The sequence below is a fragment of the Oncorhynchus keta genome, chromosome 11 (genome assembly GCF_023373465.1).
Source record: "Oncorhynchus keta strain PuntledgeMale-10-30-2019 chromosome 11, Oket_V2, whole genome shotgun sequence".
In the NCBI taxonomy this organism is placed as follows: domain Eukaryota; kingdom Metazoa; phylum Chordata; class Actinopteri; order Salmoniformes; family Salmonidae; genus Oncorhynchus; species Oncorhynchus keta.
Window position 1 is genome coordinate 36188249 of NC_068431.1, and position 26066 is coordinate 36214314.

Here is a 26066-nt window from a genome sequence, read left to right on the forward strand (position 1 = left end):
TCTCTCTCTCTCTCTCTCTCTCTCTCTCTCTCTCTCTCTCTCTCTCTCTCTCTCTCTCTCTCTCTCTCTCTCTCTCTCTCAAACACACAAAAATGTTCAGGGTTACCTCATCAAGCAAACAGAATGAGATATGGTGTGTAGTCAGTCAGCCTAAATGTTTAGAAGTGTATTCCTCCACACACACACACACACACAACACGCCGCAGGACAGGATAAAGTCCACTGACGCCAAAAGAGAAATGACTTATCTATTCACTCACGTCTGAGAACATGACTGACTATAACAAACCCTCTATCTATATCATACTGATAGCCTCAGGGGATTCAAGTCATTCAGTCAAAGAATCTCAAAAGTGTATAATTAATCGTTCACCTCCCAGTTAAGTTATTGGATGCTTTGGTTGAAGGAGTTTTTAAATACGTTTTATAATTCAGAGGATTGTAAGAACAGGAGGGTGTATTGAACTATGGCCTTGCCTGTCTGGGGCAGGTAGAGCTGTGGGACAACAACTCAGCAGGGGGTATGAGGCAAGTGCTACAGTGCCTTCAGAGAGTATTCATACCCCTTATTCCACATGTTGTTGTGTTGCAGCCTGAGTTCAAAATGAATTCAATAGATTTTTGTCTCACCCATCTACACACAATACCACATAATTACAAAGTGTTTTTTGAAATTTTAGCAAATGTTTTGAAAATGAAATACATAAATATATAATTTACAATAGTATTCACACCCCCGAGTTAATATATGTTAGAATCACCTTTGGCAGTGATTACAGCTGTCTCTAAGAGCTTTGCACACCTGAATTGTACAATATTTGAACTTCATTCTTTTTTTTCATTCTTCAAGCTCTGTTAAGTTGGTTGATCACTGCTAGACCCATTTTCAAGTCTTGCCATAGATGTTCAAGTCAAAACTGTAACTAGGCCACTCAGGAACATTAAATTCTTGACAATATGAATAGTGGTACTGAGTGGTGTGTTAGGTTGGATTTACCCGAAACATAACGCTTTGTATTCAGGACATAAAGTTAATTTCTTCGTCACATTGTTTGCAGTTTTACTTTAATGCCTCATTTCAAACAGGATGCATGTTTTGGAATATTTTTATTCTGTAAAAGTTTCTTTCTTTTACCTCTGTCAATTCGGTTAGTATTGTGGAGTAACTGCACTTTTGTTGATCTATCCTCAGTTTTCTCCTATCACAGCCATTAAACTCTGTAACTGTATTAAAGTCACCATTGACCTCATGGTGAAATCCCTGAGCGGTTTCCTTCCTCTCCAGCAATGGAGTTAGGAAGGATGTATCTTTGTAGTGACTGGCTGTATTGATACGTCATCCAAAGTGTAATTAATAACTTCACCAGGCTCAAAGGGATATTCAATGTTTGCTTTTTTTTAATTTTTAGCCAGCTACCAATAGGTGTCCTTCTTTGTGAGTCATTGGAAAACCTTCCTGGTCTTTGTAAATTAATCTGTGTTTGAAATTCACTGCTCAACTGAGGGACCTTACAGATAATTGTATGTGAGGGGTACAGAGATGAGGTAGTCATTCAAAAATAATGTTAAACACTATTATAGCACCTTTAATGCAATCTATTATGTGACTAATTATTACTCCTGAACTTATTTAGGCCATAACAAAATGTTTGAATACTTATTGACTCAAGTCATTTCAGCTTTTAATTTGTAATTCATTTGTGAACGTTTCTAAAAAAACATACTTCCACCTTCACATTATGGTGTCTGTAGGCCAGTGACACAAAATCTCTAATTTTATTCATTTTAATTGCAGGCTGTGTGTTACAAAATCAGTGTGTGAATACTTTCTGAACGCACTGTATGTAGATAGCCCTTAAAGTACCAATCACAAATCAAGATAAATCTACATATAACCTAGACTCCAGGGTGGTAAATCCTGCCTTATTTCGATGGCACATGTGTCCAACGTAAACTTTGGTGAAAATGATTGTACTGGATGTAAAACAAAACATTCCACAAGTCTGTGAAGTCTCTCCTATCAGACAGACATACTGTATTTGACGACTGGGAGAATACTGCCCTCTAGTGGTTAACTTGAGAATGGCTACTATTGTCGGAAAAAAGTGATACTGCTGCAGTTTACGGCAAATATGGCGACATGATCGGGCTGATTTTGTTGCTGACCAGACCACAACAATTAATTCAGCAAACTAACAATATATTCGTTTAAACAGCTTACACATTTCCGTTTTAAGGAACCTGTTGTTTTCGTGCAGTCATCTTTAATGGCAGGCGTCATGGAATCAGGTAATATAGCTAACCAACTCGCTATCTAACGTTAGCTAACTAGCTCGTTAGACAAAGTAGGCTACAAACAACTATAAAGTGGCTAGCGGACTGGATGTTTTGCAGCTGCTTTTTTTAAAAGACTAATGTCCACATAATGCAAGCTAAATGTGATATATTGGTGTAGCTCGAGCTAACGTTGAAGTAGCGGTCTAAGGCACTGCATCTCAGTCTTAGAGGCGTCACTACAGACCCTGGTTCGATTCCAGGCTGTATCACAACCGGCTGTGATTGGGAGTCCCATAGGGTGGCGCGCAATTGGCCCAGCGTCGTTTGGGTTTGGCCGGGGTAGGCCGTCATTGTAATTAATAATTTGTTCTTTACTGACTTGCCTAGTTAAATAAAGCGTACAAAAAATAAAACAAGTTATCCCTGGGACGCGTTCAGTACGACAGAACGGTGTGCAACGTTTAAGTAAACGGAAACGGTGTTGGCCAGATGAAGAACGTTATGATTATGGTGTGCTGTACGAGTTATGCAATTTCATATAGTCGCACCTATATTTAGATAGAACTTACCTCAAAGGCTGTTGAAGAAAGGTGCACACAGTTTTGGGGAAAAATGTTGTTCGATATGAACTGTAATGCAACATATGAACTGAACACACCCATGGTTTCCTAGCCAGCTGTTTTGGCTAGCAAACTGCTTTCCCCAAAGTCAATTGTAATGTTATGTTACTCTAACTTGTTTTGTGTGTCTAATTTCACAGAGGAGCAGGCAAGGAACCGCTTTCAATCAGAGCTGGAGTTCATCCAATGCTTGGCCAATCCGAATTATCTGAACTGTGAGTGGGTTATTCAGCTAGCTAACTTATCCTAAATTTTCTGTCACTCAGTACAACCAAAGACACTCGTTACTATAACCTGCAGATATCACTGGCCACTTTAAAAATGAAACACTAGTCACTTTAATAATGTTTACATACTGCTTTATTCGTCTCATATGTATGTATATACTGTATTTTAGTCAATGTCACTCCGACATTGCTCGTCCTAATATTTATATATTTCTTAATTCCATTATTTTACATTTGTGTGTATTGTTGTGAATTGTTACATACTACTGCACAGTTGGAGCATTTTGCTACACCTGCAATAACATCTGCAAGAAAAAAATGTCTGTGACCAATAAAATTTGATTTGAGATATAGCTAGCATTGTTTGTGACTCATCTCTGTTCCTCTGTATCCCTCCAGTTCTGGCTCAGAGGGGTTACCTGCGAGAAAAACCCTTTGTGAACTACCTGAAGTACCTACTGTACTGGAAGGAGCCTGAATATGCCAAATTCCTGAAGTAAGATTCACTGTTGTTTTTCCCCTCTGCATCATATACATCAGTCACAGTAGTATAACAATGTGTATAATGTATGTACAACAGTGCCTTCAGTAAGTATTCACACCCCTTTACCTTTTCCACATGTTGTTACAAAGTGGGATTGAAATGGATTTAATTGTCATTTTGTGGTAAATGAGCTACACAAAATACTCTGTTAAAGTGGAAGAACAGGTCAGGGTTCCATAGCCGCAGGCAGAACAGTTGAAACTGGAGCAGCAGCAGGGCCAGGTGGACTGGGGACAGCAAGGAGTCATCAGGCCAGGTAGTCCTGAGGCATGGTCCTAGGGCTCAGGTCCTCTGAGAGAGAGAATTATAGAGGGCATTCTTAAATTCACACAAGACACCGGATAAGACAGGAGCAATACTCCAGATATAACAGACTGACCCTAGCCCCCCGACACAAACTACTGCAGCATAAATACTGGAGGCTGAGACAGGAGGGGTCGGGAGACACTGTGGCCCCGTCCGACGATACCCCCGAACAGGGCCAAACAGACAGGATATATCCCCACCCACTTTGCCAAGCACAGCCCCCACACCACTAGAGGGATATCTTCAACCACCATCTTACCATCCTGAGACAAGGCCGAGTATAGCCCACAAAGATCTCCGCCATGGCACAACTCAAGGGGGCGCCAACCCAGACAGGAAGATCACGTCAGTGACTCAACCCACTCAAGTGACGCACCCATCCCAAGGACAGCATGGAAGAGCACCAGGAAGCCAGTGATTCAGCCCCTGTAATAGGGTTAGAGGCAGAGAATCCCAGTGGAGAGAGGGGAGCTGGCCAGACAGAGACGGCAAGGGTGGTTCGTTGCTCCAGTGCCTTTCCGTTCACCTTCACACTTCTGGGCCAGACTACAGTCAATCATAGGACTTACTGAAGAGATGAGTCTTCAATAAAGACTTAATGTTTGAGATCAAGTCTGCGTCTCACATGGATAAGCAGACCATTCCATAAAAATGGAGCTCTATAGGAGAACGCCCTGCCTCCAGCTGTTTGCTCTGTTAACGCTGATGAACGTATCATCTGCAGCAGAGGTAACTCTGGGTCTTCCTTTCTTGTGGCTGTCCTCATGAGAGCCAGTTTCATCATAGCACTTGATGGTTTTTGTGACTGCACTTCAAGAAACTTTAAAAATTCTTGAAATGTTTCACAATGACTGACCTTCATGTCTTAAAGTAATGATGGGCTGTCGTTTCTCTTTGCTTATTTGAGCTCTTCTTGCCATAATATGGACTTTTTACCAAATAGGGCTATCTTCTGTATACTAACCCTACCTTGTCACAACACAACAAATTGACTCAAACTCATTAAGAAGGAAACAAATTCCACAAATTAACTTAACAAGGCACAACGGTTAATTGAAATGCATTCCAGGTGACTACCTCATTAAGCTGGTTGAGAGAATGCCAAGAGTGTGCAAAGCTGTCATCAAGGCAAAGGGTGGCTACTTTGAAAAATCTCAAGAAATATATTTTGATATATTGAACACTTTTTTTGGTTACTACATGATCCATATGTGATCATAATTTTGATGTCTTCACTATTATTCTACAATGTAGAAAATAGTACAAATAAAGAAAAACCCTTGAATGAGTAGATGTGTCCAAACTTTTGACTGGTAGTCTATATGAACATTTTTAAAAAACGTATCTCTTGATTAGCTAAGTATTCAAACTCCTGAGTCAATACATGTTAGAATCACCTTTGGCAGTGATTACAGCAGTGAGTCTTAATGGGTAAATCTCTTAAGAGCTTTGCATACTTGGATTGTATAATATTTGTACATTACTCTTAGTTCTTCAAGCTCTGTGAAGTTGCTTGTTGGTCATTGCTAGACAGCCATTTTCAAGTCTTGCAATAGATCTTCAAGCCAATTTAAGTCAAAACTGTAACTAGGCAACTCAGGAACATTCAATGTCATCTTTGTAAGCAACTCCAGTATATATTTGGCTGTGTTTTATGTTATTGTCCTGCTGAAAGGTGAATTTGTGTCCCAGTTTCTGTTGGACTGAACCAGATTTTCATCCAGGATTTTGCCTGTGCTGAACTATATTCCAATGCAGAGTTCAGCACAGGATGCATGTTTTGGCAAATGTATATTCTGTACAGACTACTTTTCACTCTGTCAATTAGGTTAGTATTGTAGAGTAACTGCTGAACGAAAATAGTAATTCAACGATTTTACTGAGTTACAGTTCATATAAGGAAATCAGTCAATTGAAATAAATTAATGTATGGGTTTCACATGACTAGGCAGCCGTGCAGCCATTGGTGGGCCTGGGAGGGCATAGGCCCACCTACTGGGGAGACGGGCCCAGCCAATCAGACATTTGTTTTTCCCCACAAAAGGGCATTATTATAGACATAAATACTCCTCAGTTTCATCAGCTGTCCTGGTGGCTGGTCTCAGATGATCCCGCAGGTTAAGAAGCTGGATGTGGAGGTCCTGGGCTGTCGTGGTTACAAGTGGTCTGCGGTTGTGAGGCCAGCTACAAGTACTGCCAAATTCTCTAAAATGATGTTGGAGGCAGCTTATGGTAGAGAAATGTATTTTAAATTCTCTGGCAACAGTTCTGGTGGACATTTCTGGAGTCAGTATGCCAATTGCACGCTCCCTCAACTTGAAATATCTGTGGAATTGTGTTGTTTGACAAAACTGCACATTTCGGTGGCCTTTTATTGTCCCCAGCACAAGATGCACCTGTGGAATGATCATGCTGTTTTTATCAGCTTGATATGCCACACCTGTCAGGTGTATGGATAATCTTGGCAAAGGAGAAATGCTCACCAGCTGGGATGGTAACAAATTTGTGCACAAAATTTGAGAAGCTTTTTGTGAGTATGGAAATGTTCTGGGGTCTTTAATTTAAGCTCATGAAACATGGACCGACACTTAACATGTTGGCATTTTTATATTTTTGTTCAGTATACAATGTTGTTGATCCATCCAGTTTTCTACAATCACAGCCATTAAACTCTGTAACTGTTTTAAAGTTACCATTGGCCTCATGGTGAAATCCCTGAGCGGTTTCCTTTCTTTAGCAACTGAGTTAGAAAGGACGCCTGTATCTGTGTACAGTTGAAGTCGGACGTTTAAATACACCTTAGCCAAATAAATTTCAACTCGGTATTTCACAATTACTGACAATTAATAATAATAAAAATTCCCTGTCTTAGGTCAGTTAGGATCATCACTTTATTTTAAGAATGTGAAATGTCAGATTAATAGAAGTGATTTTATTTCAGCTTTTATTTCTTTCATCACATTCCCAGTTGCTCTGAAGTTTACATGCACTCAATTAGTATTTGGTAGCATTGCCTTTAAATTGTTTAACGTGGGTTCAAGGTTTCACGTAGCCTTCCACAAGCTTCCAACAATAAGTTGGGTGAATTTTGGCCCATTCCTCCTGACAGAGCTGGTGTAACTGAGTCAGGTTTGTAGGCCTCCTTGCTCGCACATGCTTTTTCCGTTCTGCCCACAAATGTTCTATAGGATTGAGGTCAGGACTTTGATGGCCACTCCAATAACTTGACTTTGTTGTCCTTAAGCCATTTTACCACAACTTTGGAAGTATGCTTGGGGTCATTGTCCATTTGGAAGACCCATTTGCAACCAAGCTTTGACTTCCTGACTGATGTCTTGAGATGTTGCTTCAATATATCCATGATCTTCCTCCTTCATGATGCCATCTATTTTGTGAAATGCATCAGTCCCTCCTGCAGCAAAGCACCCACACAACATGATGCTGCCACCCCTGTGCTTCATGGTTGGGATGGTGTTCTTTGGCTTGCAAGCCTTACCCTTTTTCATTCAAACATAACAATGGTCATTATGGCCAAACAGTTCTATTTTTGTTTCGTCAGACCAGAGGACATTTCTCCAAAAAAGTACCATCTTTGTCCCCATGTGCAGCTGCAAACCGTAGTCTGGATTTTTTATGGCGGTTTTGGAGAAGTGACTTCTTCCTTGCTGAGCGGCCTTTCAGGTTATGTCGATATAGGACTTGTTTTACTGTGGATATAGGTACCTATTTCCTCCAGCATCTTCACAAGGTCCTTTGCTGTTGTTCTGGGATTGATTTGCACTTTTCGCACCAAAGTACGTTCATCTCTCGGAGACAGAACGCATCACCTTCCTGAGCGGTATGGCGGTCCCATGGTGTTTATACTTGTGTACTATTGTTTGCACAGATGAACGTGGTACCTTCAGGCGTTTGGAAATTGCTCCCAAGGATGAACCAGACTTGTGGAGGTCTACAAATCTGAGATCTTTGCTGATTTCTTTTGATTTTCCCATGTTGTCGAGCAAAGAGGCACTGAGTTTGACGGTAGGCCCTGAAAGACATCCACAGGTACACCTCCAATTGACTCAAATGATGTCAATTCGCCTATCAGAAGCTTCTAAAGCCATGACATCATTTTCAGAAATGTTCCATGCTGTTTAAAGACATAGTCAACTTAGTGTATGTAAACTTCTGCCCAACTGGAATTGTGATACAGTGAGTTATAGGTTAAGAGTTTTAATGACTCCAACCTAAGTGTACGTAAACTTCCAACTTCAACTGTAGTAACTGTGTGTATTGATAAACCATCTAAATTGTAATTAAAACTTCACAATGCCCAAATGGATATTCAGTTTCTGCTTTTTTTTTTTTTACACATCTATCAATAGGTGTCCTTTTTTGTGAGGCATTGGATAACATCCCTTGTCTTTGGTTGAATCTGTTAAATTAATTACTCGGCTGAGGAACCTTACAAATAATTTTATGTGTGGGGTACAGAGAGGAGGTAGTGATTTTAAAAATACAATGTATAACAATATTATTGCACACAGTGAGTCCATGTGATTTGTTAAGCACATCTTTACTTGTGATGTCAAAGTTTAATACTTATTGACTCAAGACATTTCAGCTTTCATTTTTTTATTTTTTTTATTTTTTATTAAAAACATAATTCCACTTTGACATTATGGGTTGTTGTATGTAGGCCTGTGATACATTTTATCTCAATTGAATCAATTTTAAATTCGGGCTGTAACAGAACAGAATCTGGGAAAGGTTCAGTGGTGTAAATACTTTCTGAAGGCTCTGTGTATGTCTCCCTTGTCATGCAGATACCCCCATTGTCTGCACATGCTGGAGCTGCTTCAGTACGAGCACTTCAGGAAGGAGCTGGTGAATGCACAATGTGCCAAGTTCATCGATGAGCAGCAATTACTGCACTGGCAGCACTATTCCCGGAAACGCACCCGTCTGCAGCAGGCTCTGGCAGAGCAACAACAGCAGCAACAGCTGCCTCATGGCAATGCTACTGCTAAATGAGAGAGAGAGAGAGAGAGAGAGAGAGAATCTGTGGCATAAAAAAACAGGATGATTGAACTTGAATGGACATGGACTCAAATGTCTATTCAGCCTCCTGGAAATGTGTGTGTGTGTGATATGGATCATGGCGATGTCTCTCTTTTGCTCTTATTTATGTTTCTGACTTTGTATAATAAAAATAACTTTTGGTTAAAATGCTGTTTCTTTGTGTCGTTTGACCTCAATAGAACTGTGGTGGAAATGGACAGCATTGTTTACTCCTAATTTCTCAGGGAGAGTGAGGCAGCAGTTTTGGTTAGTATTAGAAAACTATGATAGATACTTAAGGTCAAATAAAATTTTATTTGTCACATACACATGGTTAGCAGATGTTAATGCGAGTGTAGCGAAATGCTTGTGCTTCTAGTTCCGACAATGCAGTGATAACCAACAAGTAATCTAACTAACAATTCCAAAACTACTGTCTTATACACAGTGTAAGGGGATAAAGAATATGTACATAAGGATATATGAATGAGTGATGGTACAGAGCAGCATACAGTAGATGGTATCGAGTACAGTATATACATATGAGATGAGTATGTAGACAAAGTAAACAAAGTGGCATAGTTAAAGTGGCTAGTGATACATGTATTACATAAGGATGCAGTCGATGATGTAGAGTACAGTATATACGTATGCATATGAGATGAATAATGTAGGGTAAGTAACATATAAGGTAGCATTGTTTAAAGTGGCTAGTGATATATTTACATCATTTCCCATCAATTCCCATTATTAAAGTGGCTGGAGTTGGGTCAGTGTCAATGGCAGCAGCCACTCAATGTTAGTGGTGGCTGTTTAACAGTCTGATGGCCTTGAGATAGAAGCTGTTTTTCAGTCTCTCGGTCCCAGCTTTGATGCACCTGTACTGACCTCGCCTTCTGGATGATAGCGGGTGAACAGGCAGTGGTTCGGGTGGTCGATGTCCTTGATGATCTTTATGGCCTTCCTGTAACATCGGGTGGTGTAGGTGTCCTGGAGGGCAGGTAGTTTGCCCCGGTAATGCGTTGTGCAGACCTCACTACCCTCTGGAGAGCCTTACGGTTGAGGGCGGAGCAGTTGCCGTACCAGGCGGTGATACAGCCCGCCAGGATGCTCTCGATTGTGCATCTGTAGAAGTTTGTGAGTGCTTTTGGTGACAAGCCGAATTTCTTCAGCCTCCTGAGGTTGAAGAGGCGCTGCTGCGCCTTCTTCACGACGCTGTCAGTGTGAGTGGACCAATTCAGTTTGTCTGTGATGTGTATGCCGAGGAACTTAAAACTTGCTACCCTCTCCACTACTGTTCCATCGATGTGGATAGGGGTGTTCCTCTGCTGTTTCCTGAAGTCCACAATCATCTCCTTAGTTTTGTTGACGTTGAGTGTGAGGTTATTTTCCTGACACCACACTCTGAGGGCCCTCACCTCCTCCCTGTAGGCCGTCTCGTCGTTGTTGGTAATCAAGCCTACCACTGTTGTGTCGTCCGCAAACTTGATGATTGAGTTGGAGGCGTGCGTGGCCACGCAGTCGTGGGTGAACAGGGAGTACAGGAGAGGGCTCAGAACGCACCCTTGTGGGGCCCCCGTGTTGAGGATCAGCGGGGAGGAGATGTTGTTGCCTACCCTCACCACCTGGGGGCGGCCCATCAGGAAGTCCAGTACCCAGTTGCACAGGGCGGGGTCGAGACCCAGGGTCTCGAGCTTGACGACGAGCTTGGAGGGTACTATGGTGTTGAATGCCGAGCTGTAGTCGATGAACAGCATTCTCACATAGGTATTCCTCTTGTCCAGGTGGGTTAGGGAAGTGTGCAGTGTGGTTGAGATTGCATCGTCTGTGGACCTATTTGGGCGGTAAGCAAATTGGAGTGGGTCTAGGGTGTCAGGTAGGGTGGAGGTGATATGGTCCTTGACTAGTCTCTCAAAGCACTTCATGATGACGGAAGTGAGTGCTACGGGGCGGTAGTTGTTTAGCTCAGTTACCTGAGCTTTCTTGGGAACAGGAACAATGGTGGCCCTCTTGAAGCATGTGGGAACAGCAGACGGGTATAGGGATTGATTGAATATGTCCGTAAACACACCGGCCAGCTGGTCTGCGCATGCTCTGAGGGCGCGGCTGGGGATGCCGTCTGGGCCTGCAGCCTTGTGAGGGTTAAGTAATGGTCAGTAATGGATATTATGCAACGGAGAGCTAAAATAACTATATAAGCAGTGAAAAACACTTATGGAGAAATATAATACACATTCAAATATGGGACTGTTGTAAAAGTGTGTATGTAAAACAAATTGTCACCCTGATTCAGGCCTCTACGTCATGAAATTAAGCATTACAGCGTGATAAAAGTGTTATGGCAATGTACACACTTTAGCGTCTACTGCATTCAGGGTAAATAGTGCTTATGTCAGCTCAATCGGAATTTACCTTAACATTTCCATAACACTTCAATTTTACAGATGGATTAGAGCTTTCAATCTTTTTATGACTAGATGCTTCTATTTCCAATATGGGTAAAGACCGTGAACAACCTCTCAATCAATTGATATTATTACATTAGTCAATTTAAACATGCACACAATTAACATGTATTATTTCTGAATTATGATGCATTTGGAATGTATAACTGTAATTGGATACTTTTTTAAAATCTATTTCGTAGTCCCTTACCAAGATGGCGCAAAATATAACCAACGTTTTGAGTTGTCACAAACTCGGAAAATTACTGAACAAAAACTGCTGTGATAAGAGCACAGCACGGATTATTGCGAAATTGAAGAAAATATATATAATTGTCCTGTCTAATTTGCTCCAAAATACTGTAACGACCCTGGGCATGCTTTTGCGGCACAGTCGATAGCGCGCCGGACCTCGGGCTCGCTCCCTGCCTGTTTCATTACTTTGGTGTCAGAAGTGATCGGACCTTGCATCCACGACAGTGCGTGTGTTTGGCCTGTGAGCGCGTTCCTGTAAAACGTGGAGTCGGAAACTAGCGTGAGGAAGCGCTGAAAGGAGGGAGTAGTGGGTTTATAAAGCGCGGAAATCGAACCTGCCGTACGAGCATGCTTTTGCAGCACAGTCGATAGCGCGCCGGACCTCGGGCTCGAAGGTCGATGGTTCGAGACCTGCTTCCCTGCCTGTTTCATTACAATACATTTGTGGATGGTTGTTTATTAACACGCGGTAAATGTTCAACTCAAAGAATTGTGGCTGTGTTTAGCGTCTATCACGCTTCTGGTTTATGACGTATCCCAAAAAATGACTACTCTTTGACACGTGATGTTGTTTCGATAATGGTAGAATTTCAATTGTATCCTCTTCGCCTCCTGTCTCCTCGGCTCCTTCTCAAAACCCATTGGAGGAGAAAGCCAGAGGTCCCGCCCCTCTGACCTTCTCCTCCAATGGGATTTGAGAAGGCGAGGAAGTACAATTGAGATTCTCCCAATGTCCATTTTTTGTCTGAAGATCAATGTTCACTTCACTCTGTGCCGAAGTAGACTGGTGGCTGCTGTACGGCTGAAGGGTTGTGAGATTAAGTATTTTGACTTTTCCTTCTTGTCTTCTGTTGAAATTACTTTTCTTCTATTGTTTTAACCCTGCTCAATGCACAGCAGATTTGGACTTTACACGTAAGTAAACTTTGAAACACCCTCAGTCCCCTCCCACCAAACCCCCACAGCTCAAACACACACTGTAATGTTTAGATTATGTGCATTCTCTCTCTTGAGCTCAGATGTATCTGTTTGGCATCATATACAATGTTACCCAGTTGGACAGTGTGTGTGACAGACAGTGGGTATTGTTTGTGTCTGTTGTGTAGGTATGTCAGCGACAGAGTCATTTGTCTATTTGGTGTCAGTGTTGTGATCTGTTTTCTTTAGAGTTATTAGTCAGTTCTCTAGCTGTATTTTTATAAACACCCTCCTGAATAGGTCCCTGATGTAATTGTATTCCAGGTCTGTCTGGCATGTCCTCGGACAGGACCGTGAGGATGCAGCAGCTGCGAGTTGCGGTGGTGGGCGCGGGAGCTGCAGGTCTGTGTGCCGCACGTCACATCTTGTCCCGCCCAGACACCTTCGCCCCACCCGTTGTCTACGAGCTCACGGAATACGTGGGCGGCACATGGTTCTACGAGGAACGCACCGGTAGCTATGACAACGGGCTGCCCATTCACAGCAGCATGTACAGAGACCTCCGGTACAGTAACACGAACTCCACCCTTTCTTTCTCTCCATGTCTCTCTCTGTCTGTCTCTCTCTGACATGACCCAGGTCTTATTTTGTGTGTCTCACATTTTACACTCCCTTAACTCTATGCAGGACCAACCTGCCCAAGGAGGTCATGATGTTCCCTGACTTCCCCTTTGACCCCCAGCTGCCCTCCTTCCTGCCACACCAGGAAGTGCAGAAGTATCTGGAGAGATACTGCCAGAGCCACTGCATCACACCACATATTAGGGTAGGTACCGTCACTCACACACATGGTCCTCTGTCAGGGGTAGAGAAGGAAGGTACACACTCATCGATTTCAGGTTATAAAAGGAAAATGTTTATTCAGTTTAACAGGACAAGAGTCTAACGCCTCTCACCCCATCTCTCCCCCATTCTTTGTTAGTTCAGCGCTGTGGTGGATGAGGTGAGCCCTGTGGTGACAGAGGGTAAAGGACCAATGACGACGTGGAAGGTGACCTCACGTGACGTGAAGTCTGGATCACAGAACACTGAAACTTTTGATTCCGTGTTCATCTGCAGCGGGTAAGAGATGTGCATGTGCTTTAGATATTTACAATGTCTTTTACACCCTAACCCTTAACTCTTGACCCCTGTCTCCTTTCCCTTTAGGCACTACTCTGACCCCCACATCCCATCCATCCCTGGGCTAGAGCGATTTAAAGGTGTACACCACAGTCATCAATCCCTATCCCTCTCTTTCTCTACCTATATCTCATGCCCAGAATTTTCCTGACCATGCAACCTGAACTGGAAAATGTCTGGGCCAGGTTAGGTGTTCAGGAAAAACTCATGGCTTTTATCTCATCTCTTTATCTCCCTCTGTATCTCCCTCTGAATCTGTATCTCACCCCCCCCCCGTCTCTCTCTAGGCAAAGTGATCCACAGTCACTCATACCGCCACCCAGAGCCCTTCTCAGGTCAGTCAGTGGTAGTGCTGGGCGCTGGGGCCTCAGGACTTGACATCTCACTAGAACTGGGTCGATCCAACGCCCAGGTGACTCTGAGCCACGGTAAGCCCACCCTGCCCTTTCCTCTGCCCTATGGAGTCCACCAGGCCACCCCTGTGGAGGAGATCCAGGAGGATGGGTCTCTGCGGTTCCAGGATGGGTCCATTACCCAGGCCCAGGTCCTGCTGCTCTGCACGGGCTACAACTTCAGCTACCCTTTCCTGGAGCCAGCCCGATTGGGCCTGGAGGTTCAGGAGCACCTGGTAACCCCGCTCTACAGGTTCCTGATGCCCCCAGCATTCCCCTCACTCTTCATCATAGGCATCTGTAAAATAATCTGCCCCTTCCCCCACTTCCACTGCCAGGTGAGGTTGATGGTGATGTTGATTATCTTATTTTTTGTGAAACAAAATGTCTGGCTACCCCATCCCTCCCTCACTATATCTTGCTCATTCTCTCTCTTATTGCTTTTTTGTTCTTTCCCTTCTTTCTCTCTCTCTATCAATCTCTCTCGCTCTTCCTCTCTTTCTCTCAGGTCCAGTTTGCCCTGGCAGTGCTGGAGGGCTCCGTGGCCCTGCCATCACTGGCTGAGATGGAAGAGGAGGCCCAGGGAGAGATGGCGAGGAAGGTGGAGAGGGGGGTGCAGCTCAGACATATGCTGAAGATGGACAAGGAACAGTGGGGTTATGCCCAGACCTTAGCTCAGACTGGGAGGTTTGCCCCTCTACCCCCAGTCACACAGAGTCTGTATGAGGAGGTATGGAGGCAGAGACAGGTTCACCCACAGAACTACCGGCAGGTGAACTATCGACTCGTCAGTGACACACAGTGGGAGGAACAGGAACTTCATGCTGGTGAATGAGGAGGAGAGGAAAGTAGAGGTTAGGAATAGGATAGGAGGAGAGGAAATGTCTGAGCATCCTTGGATAAATGGACAGAATGATGTAGGCCTTTCACTGAAATGTTACATTACAATAAATTATGTAAAAGTATGAAATTTCACCCACAATCCTTTAGATAATGTTAGTAGCCTAGCCTATAACAAATGCACCTCACCAGCTTTGTTTTCACTCATTGTAAACAGAAAACATGTCATATCTCTGTCAGATTTCTCAATATTGAATTATTTGTAGGATATTTTATATCAATACACTCCTTAATGAAATGTTCTAAATGTATTTCCAATGCCAAAATTGCCAAGCTCCAAGGAAATAAAAAAATGCCATGTAAATATTAGAAAACCAATTTGTCCACTTTTTTTAATGACTGTTTTAGTTTATTTAGGATTTCCCTTTTATAATTTGAATGACATGAATGTAACAATAGCCATATGGCCTGCATGTCAGGCTATTTTTAAAGACATTGAGATATGTATGTGTTTCAGTTTTTCTCCAAATGCTGTAATATATAGTGTGTGACTTTCTCTCCCGTGTTTTCCCATCTGGTTTGAGTAGTCATATCCCATGATGTTGAAATTGGACACTAATTAAGAGTACATTCTTAACCTTTATAACCCTCCTTTACAATTGTTTCTAGTTCGAAATGTAGAACCAGAGCCAGACCACACCCGATTGTTTTAATCTTAAATAGATATCGCATGTCATTTCAAAACTTCCAGGAATCCGAAGCATCGCTATTTAAAGGGGATAGGCTCCGAGTGATGTAGAGGCACATTGAATGTAGGAAAAGCGGGCGTATCTTTCCCGGCTGCAGAAGGTAGAGGTTAAACAAAAACTGTGGGAACGGGTCAGAGGAAAGAGGGGGCGGGAGGAATGGGAAAGGGTACAGTAGAAAGGCAGGCAGGGTGTTTTCTTAACTTAAAGGAAGAGTTAAATCAGAAGTCAATAGCTTATTGTGAGTTATTTAAACGATTGCCCACACCGCCGAGAACTGGGAAACCGAAAGTTATCTAATTATATAAGACATAAACAAGAGAAGGAGACCTCGATGTCGGGAATAGGACACGGTCTGGAATAGGTAAGTCAAAGTATCCGCTTGCCACCAGCCCCCCTCAATATTCAAATTATAAACAACAAATCTTTAATGGTGTGTGTGGCATACATGTGCGTTATATCAAAGGAGAAGAGATACTTTGTATTCAACGTGTCGTACGCGCGTTCCAGGCAGCACGTTCATGGCAAGAAATCTGAGCGCACTCGTTCTACAGTCAGAGTGAGTCTGAAAAGTATTTCAAATGCAACCTTTTAAAACAGATTGGGAATTTTCCGGTGTAGGCTAGTGCATGCGTACTTCCGAGTTTAGATCATGGGAAAGATTTTTTTTTTAATCACAATTACGAAATAGACTAGTCTCGCCTACAGTTCAGTCAGTGTTTTTCGAACTTCTCTAAGGAATGCTTTGTGTTTTTCTCCTGAGTAGGCTATCCTGGTATCCTATTGTTGATACATTCTGCTTTATCCTGTAGCAAGATTGTGCACATTGTATAATGATCTTGGCAGCTTCTTTTTGATGCTATATATATTTTTTTGTTTTGTTTGTTTATACAGTGGGGCAAAAAAGTATTTAGTCAGCCACCAATTGTGCAAGTTCTTCCACTTAAAAAGATGAGAGGCCTGTAATTTTCATCATAGGTACACTTCAACTATGACAGACAAAAGGAGAAAAAAAATCCAGAAGATCACATTGTAGGATTTTTAATTAATTTATTTGCAAATGATGGTGGAAAATAAGTATTTGGTCAATAACAAAAGTTTATCTCAATACTTTGTTATATACCCTTTGTTGGCAATGACAGAGGTCAAAAGTTTTCTGTAAGTCTTCACAAGGTTTTCACACACTGTTGCTGGTATTTTGTCCCATTCCTCCATGCAGATCTCCTCTAGAGCAGTGATGTTTTGGGGTTGTTGCTGGGCAACACGAACTTTCAACTCCCTCCAAAGATTTTCTATAGGGTTGAGATCTGGAGACTGGCTAGGCCACTCCAGGACCTTGAAATGCTTCTTACGAAGCCACTCCTTCGTTGCTCGGGCGGTGTGTTTGGGATCATTGTCATGCTGAAAGACCCAGCCATGTTTCATCTTCAATGCCCTTGCTGATGGAAGGAGGTTTTCACTCAAAATCTCACGATACATTCATTCTTTCCTTTACACGGATCAGTCGTCCTGGTCCCTTTGCAGAAAAACAGCCCCAAAGCATGATGTTTCCACCCCCATGCTTCACAGTAGGTATGGTGTTCTTTGGATGCAACTCAGCATTCTTTGTCCTCCAAACACAACGAATTGAGTTTTTACCAAAAAGTTATATTTTGGTTTCATCTGACCATATTACATTCTCCCAATCTTCTTCTGGATCATCCAAATGCTCTCTAGCAAACTTCAGACAGGCCTGGACATGTACTGGCTTAAGCAGGGGGACACGTCTGGCACTGCAGGATTTGAGTCCCTGGCGGCGTAGTGTGTTACTGATGGTAGGCTTTGTTACTTTGGTCCCAGCTTTCTGCAGGTCATTCACGAGGTCCCCCGTGTGGTTCTGGGATTTTGCTCACCGTTCTTGTGATCATTTTGACCCCACGAGGTGAGATCTTGCGTGGAGCCCCAGATCGAGGGAGATTATCAGTGGACTTGTATGTCCTCCATTTCCTAATAATTGCTCCCACAGTTGATTTCTTCAAACCAAGCTGCTTACCTATTGCAGATTCAGTCTTCCCAGCCTGGTGCAGGTCTACAATTTTGTTTCTGGTGTCCTTTGACAGCTCTTTTGTCTTGGCCATAATGGAGTTTGGAGTGTGACTGTTTGAGGTTGTGGACAGGTGTCTTTTATATTGATAACAAGTTCAAACAGGTGCCATTAATACAGGTAACGAGTGGAGGACAGAGGAGCCTCTTAAAGTAGAAGTTACAGGTCTGTGAGAGCCAGAAATCTTGCTTGTTTGTAGGTGACCAAATACTTATTTTCCACCATAATTTGCAAATAAATTCATTAAAAATCCTACAATGTGATTTTCTGGATTTTTTTTCTCCTTTTGTCTATCATAGTTGAAGTGTACCTATGATAAAAATTACAGGCCTCTCTCATCTTTTTAAGTGGGAGATCTTGCACAATTGGTGGCTGACTAAATACTTTTTTGCCCCACTGTATATATCAGAGACCACCCACCTGAGTCACTTTATGCCAAATTAAAATGAATAAAATCCTCTTCCTTGACCTACCTTTCTCGGCCATCTGCCCACAACAACAGGGTGAAGGATGGAGGGAGATACAGAGACAGCAGAGGAGAAGGAGGGTGATGACACGGAGCTTTCTGGTGAGGAAGGGGTAGGGCAACTTCACCAGAGCGGAGGGTCCTCGGATAAAGACCAGGACCTACCCATCATGCAGTGGGAGGACCTGAGCCTGCGTATCGCCGAGCTAGAGAAACAGGAAGAGGAGAGGAGGGAGAGGGCAAAGGTCAGAGGGCATAAAGAGAGGGAGTAGACGTTTTTGTGCTCTGCCCTTAACGACAGATCTGAGATTAGCTCATCTGCCCCAAATCAAGACCTTAACAATTAGCGGGAACAGCACAATATTGACCTTAGCTCAGAATCTAGGGGTAACTTCATCCTACTTCTCTCTTTGCCTTACACATGTGACTGTCATCTACTGGTATTAGGCTGAAAGCTGGAGCCCGAGATCACAGTAATAACCTCTGTTAATAAGATGATAGGAATAACATCCTGAGAAGCTGGCATTAAAGCTGAACTTGTCTGTTTGAAAAAGACTGCAGAGATGGGTTTAATGACACCCATACACTCTTAAATACCCCACCACCACACATCTCCACCCCTTCCCTCCTCCCATGTCATCTCTCCATCCCTGATCCCTCCCTCTATTCCTCTCTTTCAGAGTACGAGTGGGTCGGAACAAGGGAGTGTGTCAGGGGGCTGGGCGGAGGAGAGGCAGGGTGGGCTTCGGAGGAGAGAGGAATGGGAGGAGGAGGACTATGGAAGGTGTCGAGTTACTGTTTTCTCATCTAGGTAACAAATGTCAAAAATCTCATTATCAACTTCATTCTGTATTCTCTGAAACCATCTAATTTCTGTTCTTTCTGTTCATGCAATTGTTGCCTTTTCCTTTTCTTATTGCAGATTCCACAATCACAGAAATCTACAGTTATGCTACATCAACAACAGTGAGAGCGAGGATGATGATACGGAGGAGGGGGCTGGCAAAGAGGTGAGCGATTCCCTCCTGTATTATAGTCTAGCTCAAGACTGGGACAAAAACCTACACACATTGTGGCACTCTAGGACGAGGTGTGAAGAACTCTGTTCTACAGTGATGTATCATTCATTCATCCATCAGGGTTGGGGTCAATTACATTTAAATTCCAGTCAATTCAGGAAGTACACTGAAATTCCAATTCCAACTCTCTTCAATGCTTTTCAATTATGAAAATTTAGAATTGAAATTTGGTTCACTTTCTGAATTGACTGGAATTTAAATGGAATTGACCCCAACCCTGGCATCCATACTCATGCTATTTTATGTTTCCTGTTTACTGTCAGGGTTCTAAAGAGGCAGGTAGCCATGGTTACCATCCCTCTGGCCTGAAGCTGGAGGTGAGGGCCGCACTGAGTGCGCTTAAAAACAAGCTGCTCGCTGAACAGAAAGAGAAGGAGGTAAGAAGGATGGAGAAGGGAGACTGTAAGTGTGGACTGTGGAGAAAAGACTGAGCAATGTCTGAGAGGTGAAGATTGGTATGTGTGAATAATTCCTGTGTGTGTGTCTCAGCACCTCGCCTGTGTGATCAATAAGAGGAAGCATCTGGAATGCTGTGACCTGCAGATCTGCTCAATACAACAGCTCAGTTCCCTCAGGACCTCACTCAACCATGACATACACGGTCAGTAGGCGGTCACTACATGGAAATCTTGGTCATTACATGGGAAAAAGTGGTTATTACATGGTAATAACTTGTTAGTAAGTGCACTGGCATGTGAGTGCTTGCTGTACAGTTTGTGCATTTTTGTCTCTATGTATTTGTGCCTTGTTGTTGTGCTTTGCATGTGACAATAGTAGTAATAGTAGTAATATTCTATTCTATTCTTGTAGACCTGAGCTCTGAGTTGGTGGGTCACCTGTTGATAAGGGACCAGCTGAGGACCAAACAGGATGCCATGCTCCTGGATGTACAGGATCTGACATAATGTTGACCCACAGGTGCACAGGATGTGACATCACCACTGCCATGGACAGGGTACCAGGACAGGAAGTCATTGTGACCAATAGTGGATAAAGTGATTTTGGCCCAGATATGCCACTATGAGACTGTCAGAAGTATTGCCATTGTTGCCTACTCAACATGATTTTTCGTAAAGGAGAAATGTTGATTATGAGCAACTGATGAGCAACATCAGACCGGTGTCATAATACAATCCATATTTCTCAGAGAGGGTATGGATAACTTTCTCTTCATCATCCCCACCTGATCTTGACCAGCGTAATATTCATCATCATTAGTGGAGAGAGTACTGTATTAGGACCTGTTTTGACTTACGCATGCACTTAACCAAAAATATTTAATATCAGAAAGAGGGTTTTAAGCCATTTGTGATGTTGTTTGAAACATCTCTGGTAATATCTGACTCATAGTCTTTTGCCTGTGGTAAGAAAGTCCTATTTGTCTTGGGGGTGTCAGATGGAGAACCTTCACAGCCATATTGTAACCCAACATTCAATGAGTTATATCATTTACATATATGAGGGATACCGCTTTGCATAAGTTTTATTGTGTAAGCATTGCAATATCCTTGATTTACTAATTTAAGGGAATTGTCCACTTATAGCCTGTATAAAACAAGCTAAGGAGTTACATATTCAGGCTAAAGCGAACTGTCCTGTAACAATTTGGTAGAGAAGTTTCTTTGTTGCTAATTATCCTCTATTATGTATAATATAAGCCTCATGTAGTTGTTGATGTAAGGGAATTGTCCGCATAGTGCCAATAAGCCTGTGGTTATTGCCATTGTGGCAGCAGGGTAGCCTAGTGGTTAGAGTGTTGGACTAGTAACCGGAAGGTTGCAAGTTCAAACCCCCGAGCTGACAAGGTACAAATCTGTTGTTCTGCCCCTGAACAGGCAGTTAACCCACTGTTCCTAGGCTGTCATTGAAAATAAGAATTTGTTCTGACTTGCCTAGTAAAATAAAGGTAAAAAATATAATAATAATAATGTATTTTATGATATACCTGGTTTGCAGCCATAACCATAACTACCACCTGCATAGGAAACTACAAAGCTGCAATTGGTCGATTGACTCCATGCCAGCATAGCCCGAAAATATTTTGTGTTTCTCAGATTGTTCTGGCAATTCTCACATAGAAACTTCATTGGGATGAAGGATGTTTGATGTGCTGTTTACATTTGTAACACAAATCATATTTTTAAAATGTATCATGATGGAAGTGGCAATTTTAGGCCCTTTTTAATCCTATGCATGACAACACCTTGGTGTCATTATACCCCTAATAGCTCTAAAATATGGACTGTCATTACATTCTGAAATACAATTTTACACATTAATTTATTCAAGATTAAAACTATTAATATTATATCAAAAGTACCCTTTTTGATTTTGTTCAGTTTTAGACATTGTTCAAAACAATCTATTTTACTAGTACATCACATTTCCAGAGTGGGCTCTGTTACTTTTAAAGTTATGATTCAAAAGGAACTCCTTCTGCTGGTGATTTGCTGAATGTGCAATCCTACATTAGGGCTGTGATTGGTTAATTACCTATAATGTATACTTTGTATTCTGAACAATAATATAAACGCAATATGTAAAGGTTTGGTCCCATGTTTCATCAGCTGAAATAAATTATCCCATAAATGTTCCATACGCTCAAAAAGCTTAATTATCTCAAATTCTGTGCACAAATTTGTTTACAACCCTGTTAGTGAGCGTTTATCCTTTGCCAATATAATCCATCCACCTGACAGGTGTGGCATATCAAGAAGCTGATTAAACAACATGAACATTACACAGGTGAACCTTGTGCTGGGGACAATAAAAGGCTACCCTAAAATGTGCAGTTTTGTCACACAACACAATGCCACAGATGTCTCAAGTTTTGAGGGATTGCAGGAATGTCCACTAGAGCTGTTGCCAGGGAATTGAATGTTAATTTCTCTAGGACCTCCACATCTGGCTTCTTTACCTGCGGGATCGTCTGAGGGTGGGATTGCTGAGGAGTATTTCTGTCTGTAATAAAGCCCTTTGTGGGGGGAAACTTATTCTGATTGGCTGGGCCTGGCTCCCAAGTGGGTGGACCTATGCCCTCCCATTTATTTAAATTGACTGAATTCCTTATATGAAATGTAACTCAGTAAAATAATTGAAATTGTTGCATATTGCGTTTATATTTTTGTTCATTATATAACATTTATAATTTATTCAAAAGTGGTAGAGAGCCCACTCTGGGAATGTGATGTTTGAAAAGTATATTCTTACAAACAATGTGTCTAAAAATAAGCAAAACCAAAAAGGGTACTTTTGAGATATTAATAATGAATATAATATCTTACCTGGTTTTCTGGTGCTATGAAAGATTGTCATTTGTCTGCCATTTTAAAATATACCAGCCTGTTTCTTCCCTCTTGTATTTGTCCTGCTATCACAGTTCATTGTTTCGTCATACTACAAATACACACGATTATTGGAAGTACCACATATAATAATTGCTAGTTGAGACACAAGAGGTAATAAGGCGAGGATATTTTCCTGACCATGTGACCTCACCAGGGACAAACACCCGGCTCAAGTTACTGGCCCAGAGTCTTTCCTCTTCAAGTCAAGTCACATGATCAGGAAAAACTCCTGGCCTTATTACCTCTTGTGCCTTAACTAGCAATTATTATATGTGGTACTTCCAATAATCGTGTGTATTTGTAGTATGACGAAACAATGAACTGTTTTAGCAGATTCAAGGCCATGGGAAAGGGGTGAATGCTATGAAGTAACATTGCACTTTTTAATCTCTGAAGTATTATTCCTTATTAACTTTTTTTTACTGTATAATTTTGCATTCAATAAACCTTGTAAGGTTATTCAATGTTGTGTGCTGTCACTGTGTTTGTCTTTGCTGCTGCTAGCACACCATACAATATTTCCAATATTTGTTCAAATCTATAGTTTAAGTGCTTGCGTGCGAGTGAGTAAACGTGTGTGTACCAGTGGGACCTTCAGTTGACTAGCTCAGCACTAATGATTGAGAGGACAACAACAGAGGAATAGGGAGGGAGAGATGAGGATGAAGAAAAACTGAGGTAGGAGGATAGTTGCGCAACAGAGTCAGGGATGCCTGACCTGCACCAGATGAGAGATAGAGAGAGCAGGAGGAGGAGAGGAGTAAAATAATAATGTGAAATGTGAGAGAATGTTACTGTTACTGTATGCTAACTGTTTTACTGATGAGTTCATTGGCTACGAGGACAAAGGCAAGAGGGAAGAAACAGGCTGGTATATTTTAAAGTGACAAAGGACAATCTTTCAAAACACTAGAAAACCAAGTAAGATATTATATTTGTACACATTAAATACGCAAAAATATCAACACCACCACAAACATACAGAGAACGATGAATGAGGATTTTCCTTACTGCTGTAAGATTTACAATGATGTAAATACCCAATTTACACACATTTTGGATTTGACAAAAGGGTTCATGAAAAATGTCAATAAACATAAATCGAAGTGTTGATAATTCAATGTTGTAGTAACATTCCAGTAGTAGAGCCTGCAGCTGCCTGTTTGTATTGGGTTTCCGTTCTGCATATCTGTCTGACTGGATATCAATTATTTACAGTGCCAGCGAAGGTGATAGGAGTAAGACCCTGTGTCGATCGGGACCAAGACACTTTTACCTGCACCCTCCCCAGCACCAAGATGCTACATCTTCCTTTAAATGTTCAGATCCACTTGTTATTAGAAAGATATCAATAAGAAGGCTTCCGGAATAACTAACCAAGGCCAGGAGAGAGTTCTGTGTGATAAACACTCCCAACATAGAAGGTAAACATGAGGGAGCTAAACATTGATCACATAAACAACATTTTCCAACTAATGTAGCTTCTCATGGACATTTTTTTGTAGGGGTTGATGCATTTTACATTAGGGCAAATCAAATGACAAACCTTTGAAGCTTTTTAAAAGCTGAAATACACTGCAAGTTTGCATTTCCTGCTGCAGGAAAATTCCTGCAACAAAAGGATGATCAAATTAAGATACGACATCTGTAGGTTATGAGGAATGACTCGACAACGAATAAGCAGGCTAAAACTACATGTGATTGTTTGAGTGAGTTTGCGTAATTCATTATGTAGGTAGAACATTATACAGTTAAGTAACAATGCAATTATATACTGACATGCAATGTTGAAGTAGAACTACAGGGAAATTGTTTAGCTGTTAAAGGGTCACAATGAGGGTCTAGGGACCTACATTCATGTTCAAGGCATCATCGGGACACAATTGGCATCTAAAGATTCAGTACTTCTTCGTAAGTTTAAGAGTAAATCAGAGGTCGATACTGTTTCCCAGCAAGATTAAATAGGCAGAACCAGTGTATCTGTATTAAGGTCACCATAAGGTGAGTACAGCCAGGACTTCCAGGGGCCTGTTGCATAAATCCAGATGAGTGTTTCAGGGCAGAGCAGAGTGGAGCAGGCTGCTGAAATCAAGTGGGTCAGCCAGCTGCCTGGTCTCACTCCATAAATATAGGCTTTGTGAAACAAACTTAGAGGGACTTCACAATTAGTAGACTTTGCGCAAAAATACACACATATACACACATATTACTGCAATGTAAACTTGCAAACTTGTCATGTCTCAACCACTACCTCTGGAAGTAGCGCATGACACTCGCTTGACAGTTACCGCCCTCTAAGCAGGACAGTGTAAACAGAATTTTATTGTTGAGCCAACACTCTTACAGTACAAATTTCACATGTACATACATTTTCCTTATTGTTAAGACTTGTTTGATTGAGTTTTTACCTGAAATCAAATCAAATCAAATCTAATGTTATTTGTCACATACACATGGTTAGCAGATGTTAATGCGAGTGTAGCGAAATGCTTGTGCTTCTAGTTCTGACAATGCAGTGATAACCAACAAGTAATCTAACTAACAATTCCAAAACTACTGTCTTATACACAGTGTAAGGGGATAAAGAATATGTACATAAGGATATATGAATGAGTGATGGTACAGAGCAGCATACAGTAGATGGTATCGAGTACAGTATATACATATGAGATGAGTATGTAGACAAAGTAAACCAAGTGGCATAGTTAAAGTGGCTAGTGATACATGTATTACATAAGGATGCAGTCGATGATGTAGAGTACAGTATATACGTATGCATATGAGATGAATAATGTAGGGTAAGTAACATTATATAAGGTAGCATTGTTTAAAGTGGCTAGTGATATATTTACATCATTTCCCATCAATTCCCATTATTAAAGTGGCTGGAGTTGGGTCAGTGTCAATGACAGTGTGTTGGCAGCAGCCACTCAATGTTAGTGGTGGCTGTTTAACAGTCTGATGGCCTTGAGATAGAAGCTGTTTTTCAGTCTCTCGGTCCCAGCTTTGATGCACCTGTACTGACCTCGCCTTCTGGATGATAGCGGGGTGAACAGGCAGTGGTTCGGGTGGTTGATGTCCTTGATGATCTTTATGGCCTTCCTGTAACATCGGGTGGTGTAGGCGTCCTGGAGGGCAGGTAGTTTGCCCCCGGTGATGCGTTGTGCAGACCTCACTACCCTCTGGAGAGCCTTACGGTTGAGGGTGGAGCAGTTGCCGTACCAGGCGGTGATACAGCCCGCCAGTATGCTCTCGATTGTGCATCTGTAGAAGTTTGTGAGTGCTTTTGGTGACAAG

The 26066-nt window shown here is 42.0% G+C and overlaps 3 protein-coding genes across 6 annotated transcripts; all 3 read left to right on the forward strand.

Annotated features, from left to right (window-relative positions):
- The first annotated feature begins 2105 nt into the window (after positions 1-2105).
- Positions 2106-9185, forward strand: med31 (mediator complex subunit 31). The gene is made up of 4 exons (XM_035780394.2): positions 2106-2289; positions 3038-3112; positions 3524-3620; positions 8783-9185. The coding sequence occupies exons 1-4, from the start codon at positions 2268-2270 to the stop codon at positions 8988-8990; spliced, it is 402 nt and encodes a 133-aa protein (XP_035636287.1). The 5' UTR covers positions 2106-2267; the 3' UTR covers positions 8991-9185.
- Positions 9186-11779: 2594 nt separating this feature from the next.
- On the forward strand, positions 11780-15422 carry LOC118390135 (uncharacterized). 2 transcript variants are annotated; one of them, XM_035780395.2, is made up of 7 exons: positions 11780-12185; positions 12959-13199; positions 13322-13460; positions 13617-13756; positions 13844-13896; positions 14104-14546; positions 14717-15422. In XM_035780395.2, exons 1-7 carry the CDS (start codon positions 12116-12118, stop codon positions 15041-15043), a joined length of 1413 nt encoding a protein of 470 aa, XP_035636288.1. In that variant the 5' UTR covers positions 11780-12115; the 3' UTR covers positions 15044-15422. The 2 variants fall into 2 exon arrangements, with proteins under 2 accessions (XP_035636288.1, XP_035636289.1); XM_035780396.2 differs by lacking the exon at positions 11780-12185 and adding an exon at positions 12415-12631.
- A 463-nt stretch (positions 15423-15885) lies between these two features.
- Positions 15886-23233, forward strand: LOC118390136 (schwannomin-interacting protein 1-like). 3 transcript variants are annotated; one of them, XM_035780399.2, is made up of 8 exons: positions 15886-16158; positions 16261-16353; positions 18380-18588; positions 19024-19154; positions 19266-19353; positions 19686-19799; positions 19912-20023; positions 20233-23233. In XM_035780399.2, exons 3-8 carry the CDS (start codon positions 18388-18390, stop codon positions 20325-20327), a joined length of 741 nt encoding a protein of 246 aa, XP_035636292.1. In that variant the 5' UTR covers positions 15886-16158; positions 16261-16353; positions 18380-18387; the 3' UTR covers positions 20328-23233. The 3 variants fall into 3 exon arrangements, with proteins under 3 accessions (XP_035636292.1, XP_035636293.1, XP_035636291.1); XM_035780400.2 differs by having other exon boundaries at positions 16305-16353; XM_035780398.2 differs by lacking the exon at positions 16261-16353 and having other exon boundaries at positions 15887-16158.
- The last annotated feature ends 2833 nt before the right edge of the window (positions 23234-26066 follow it).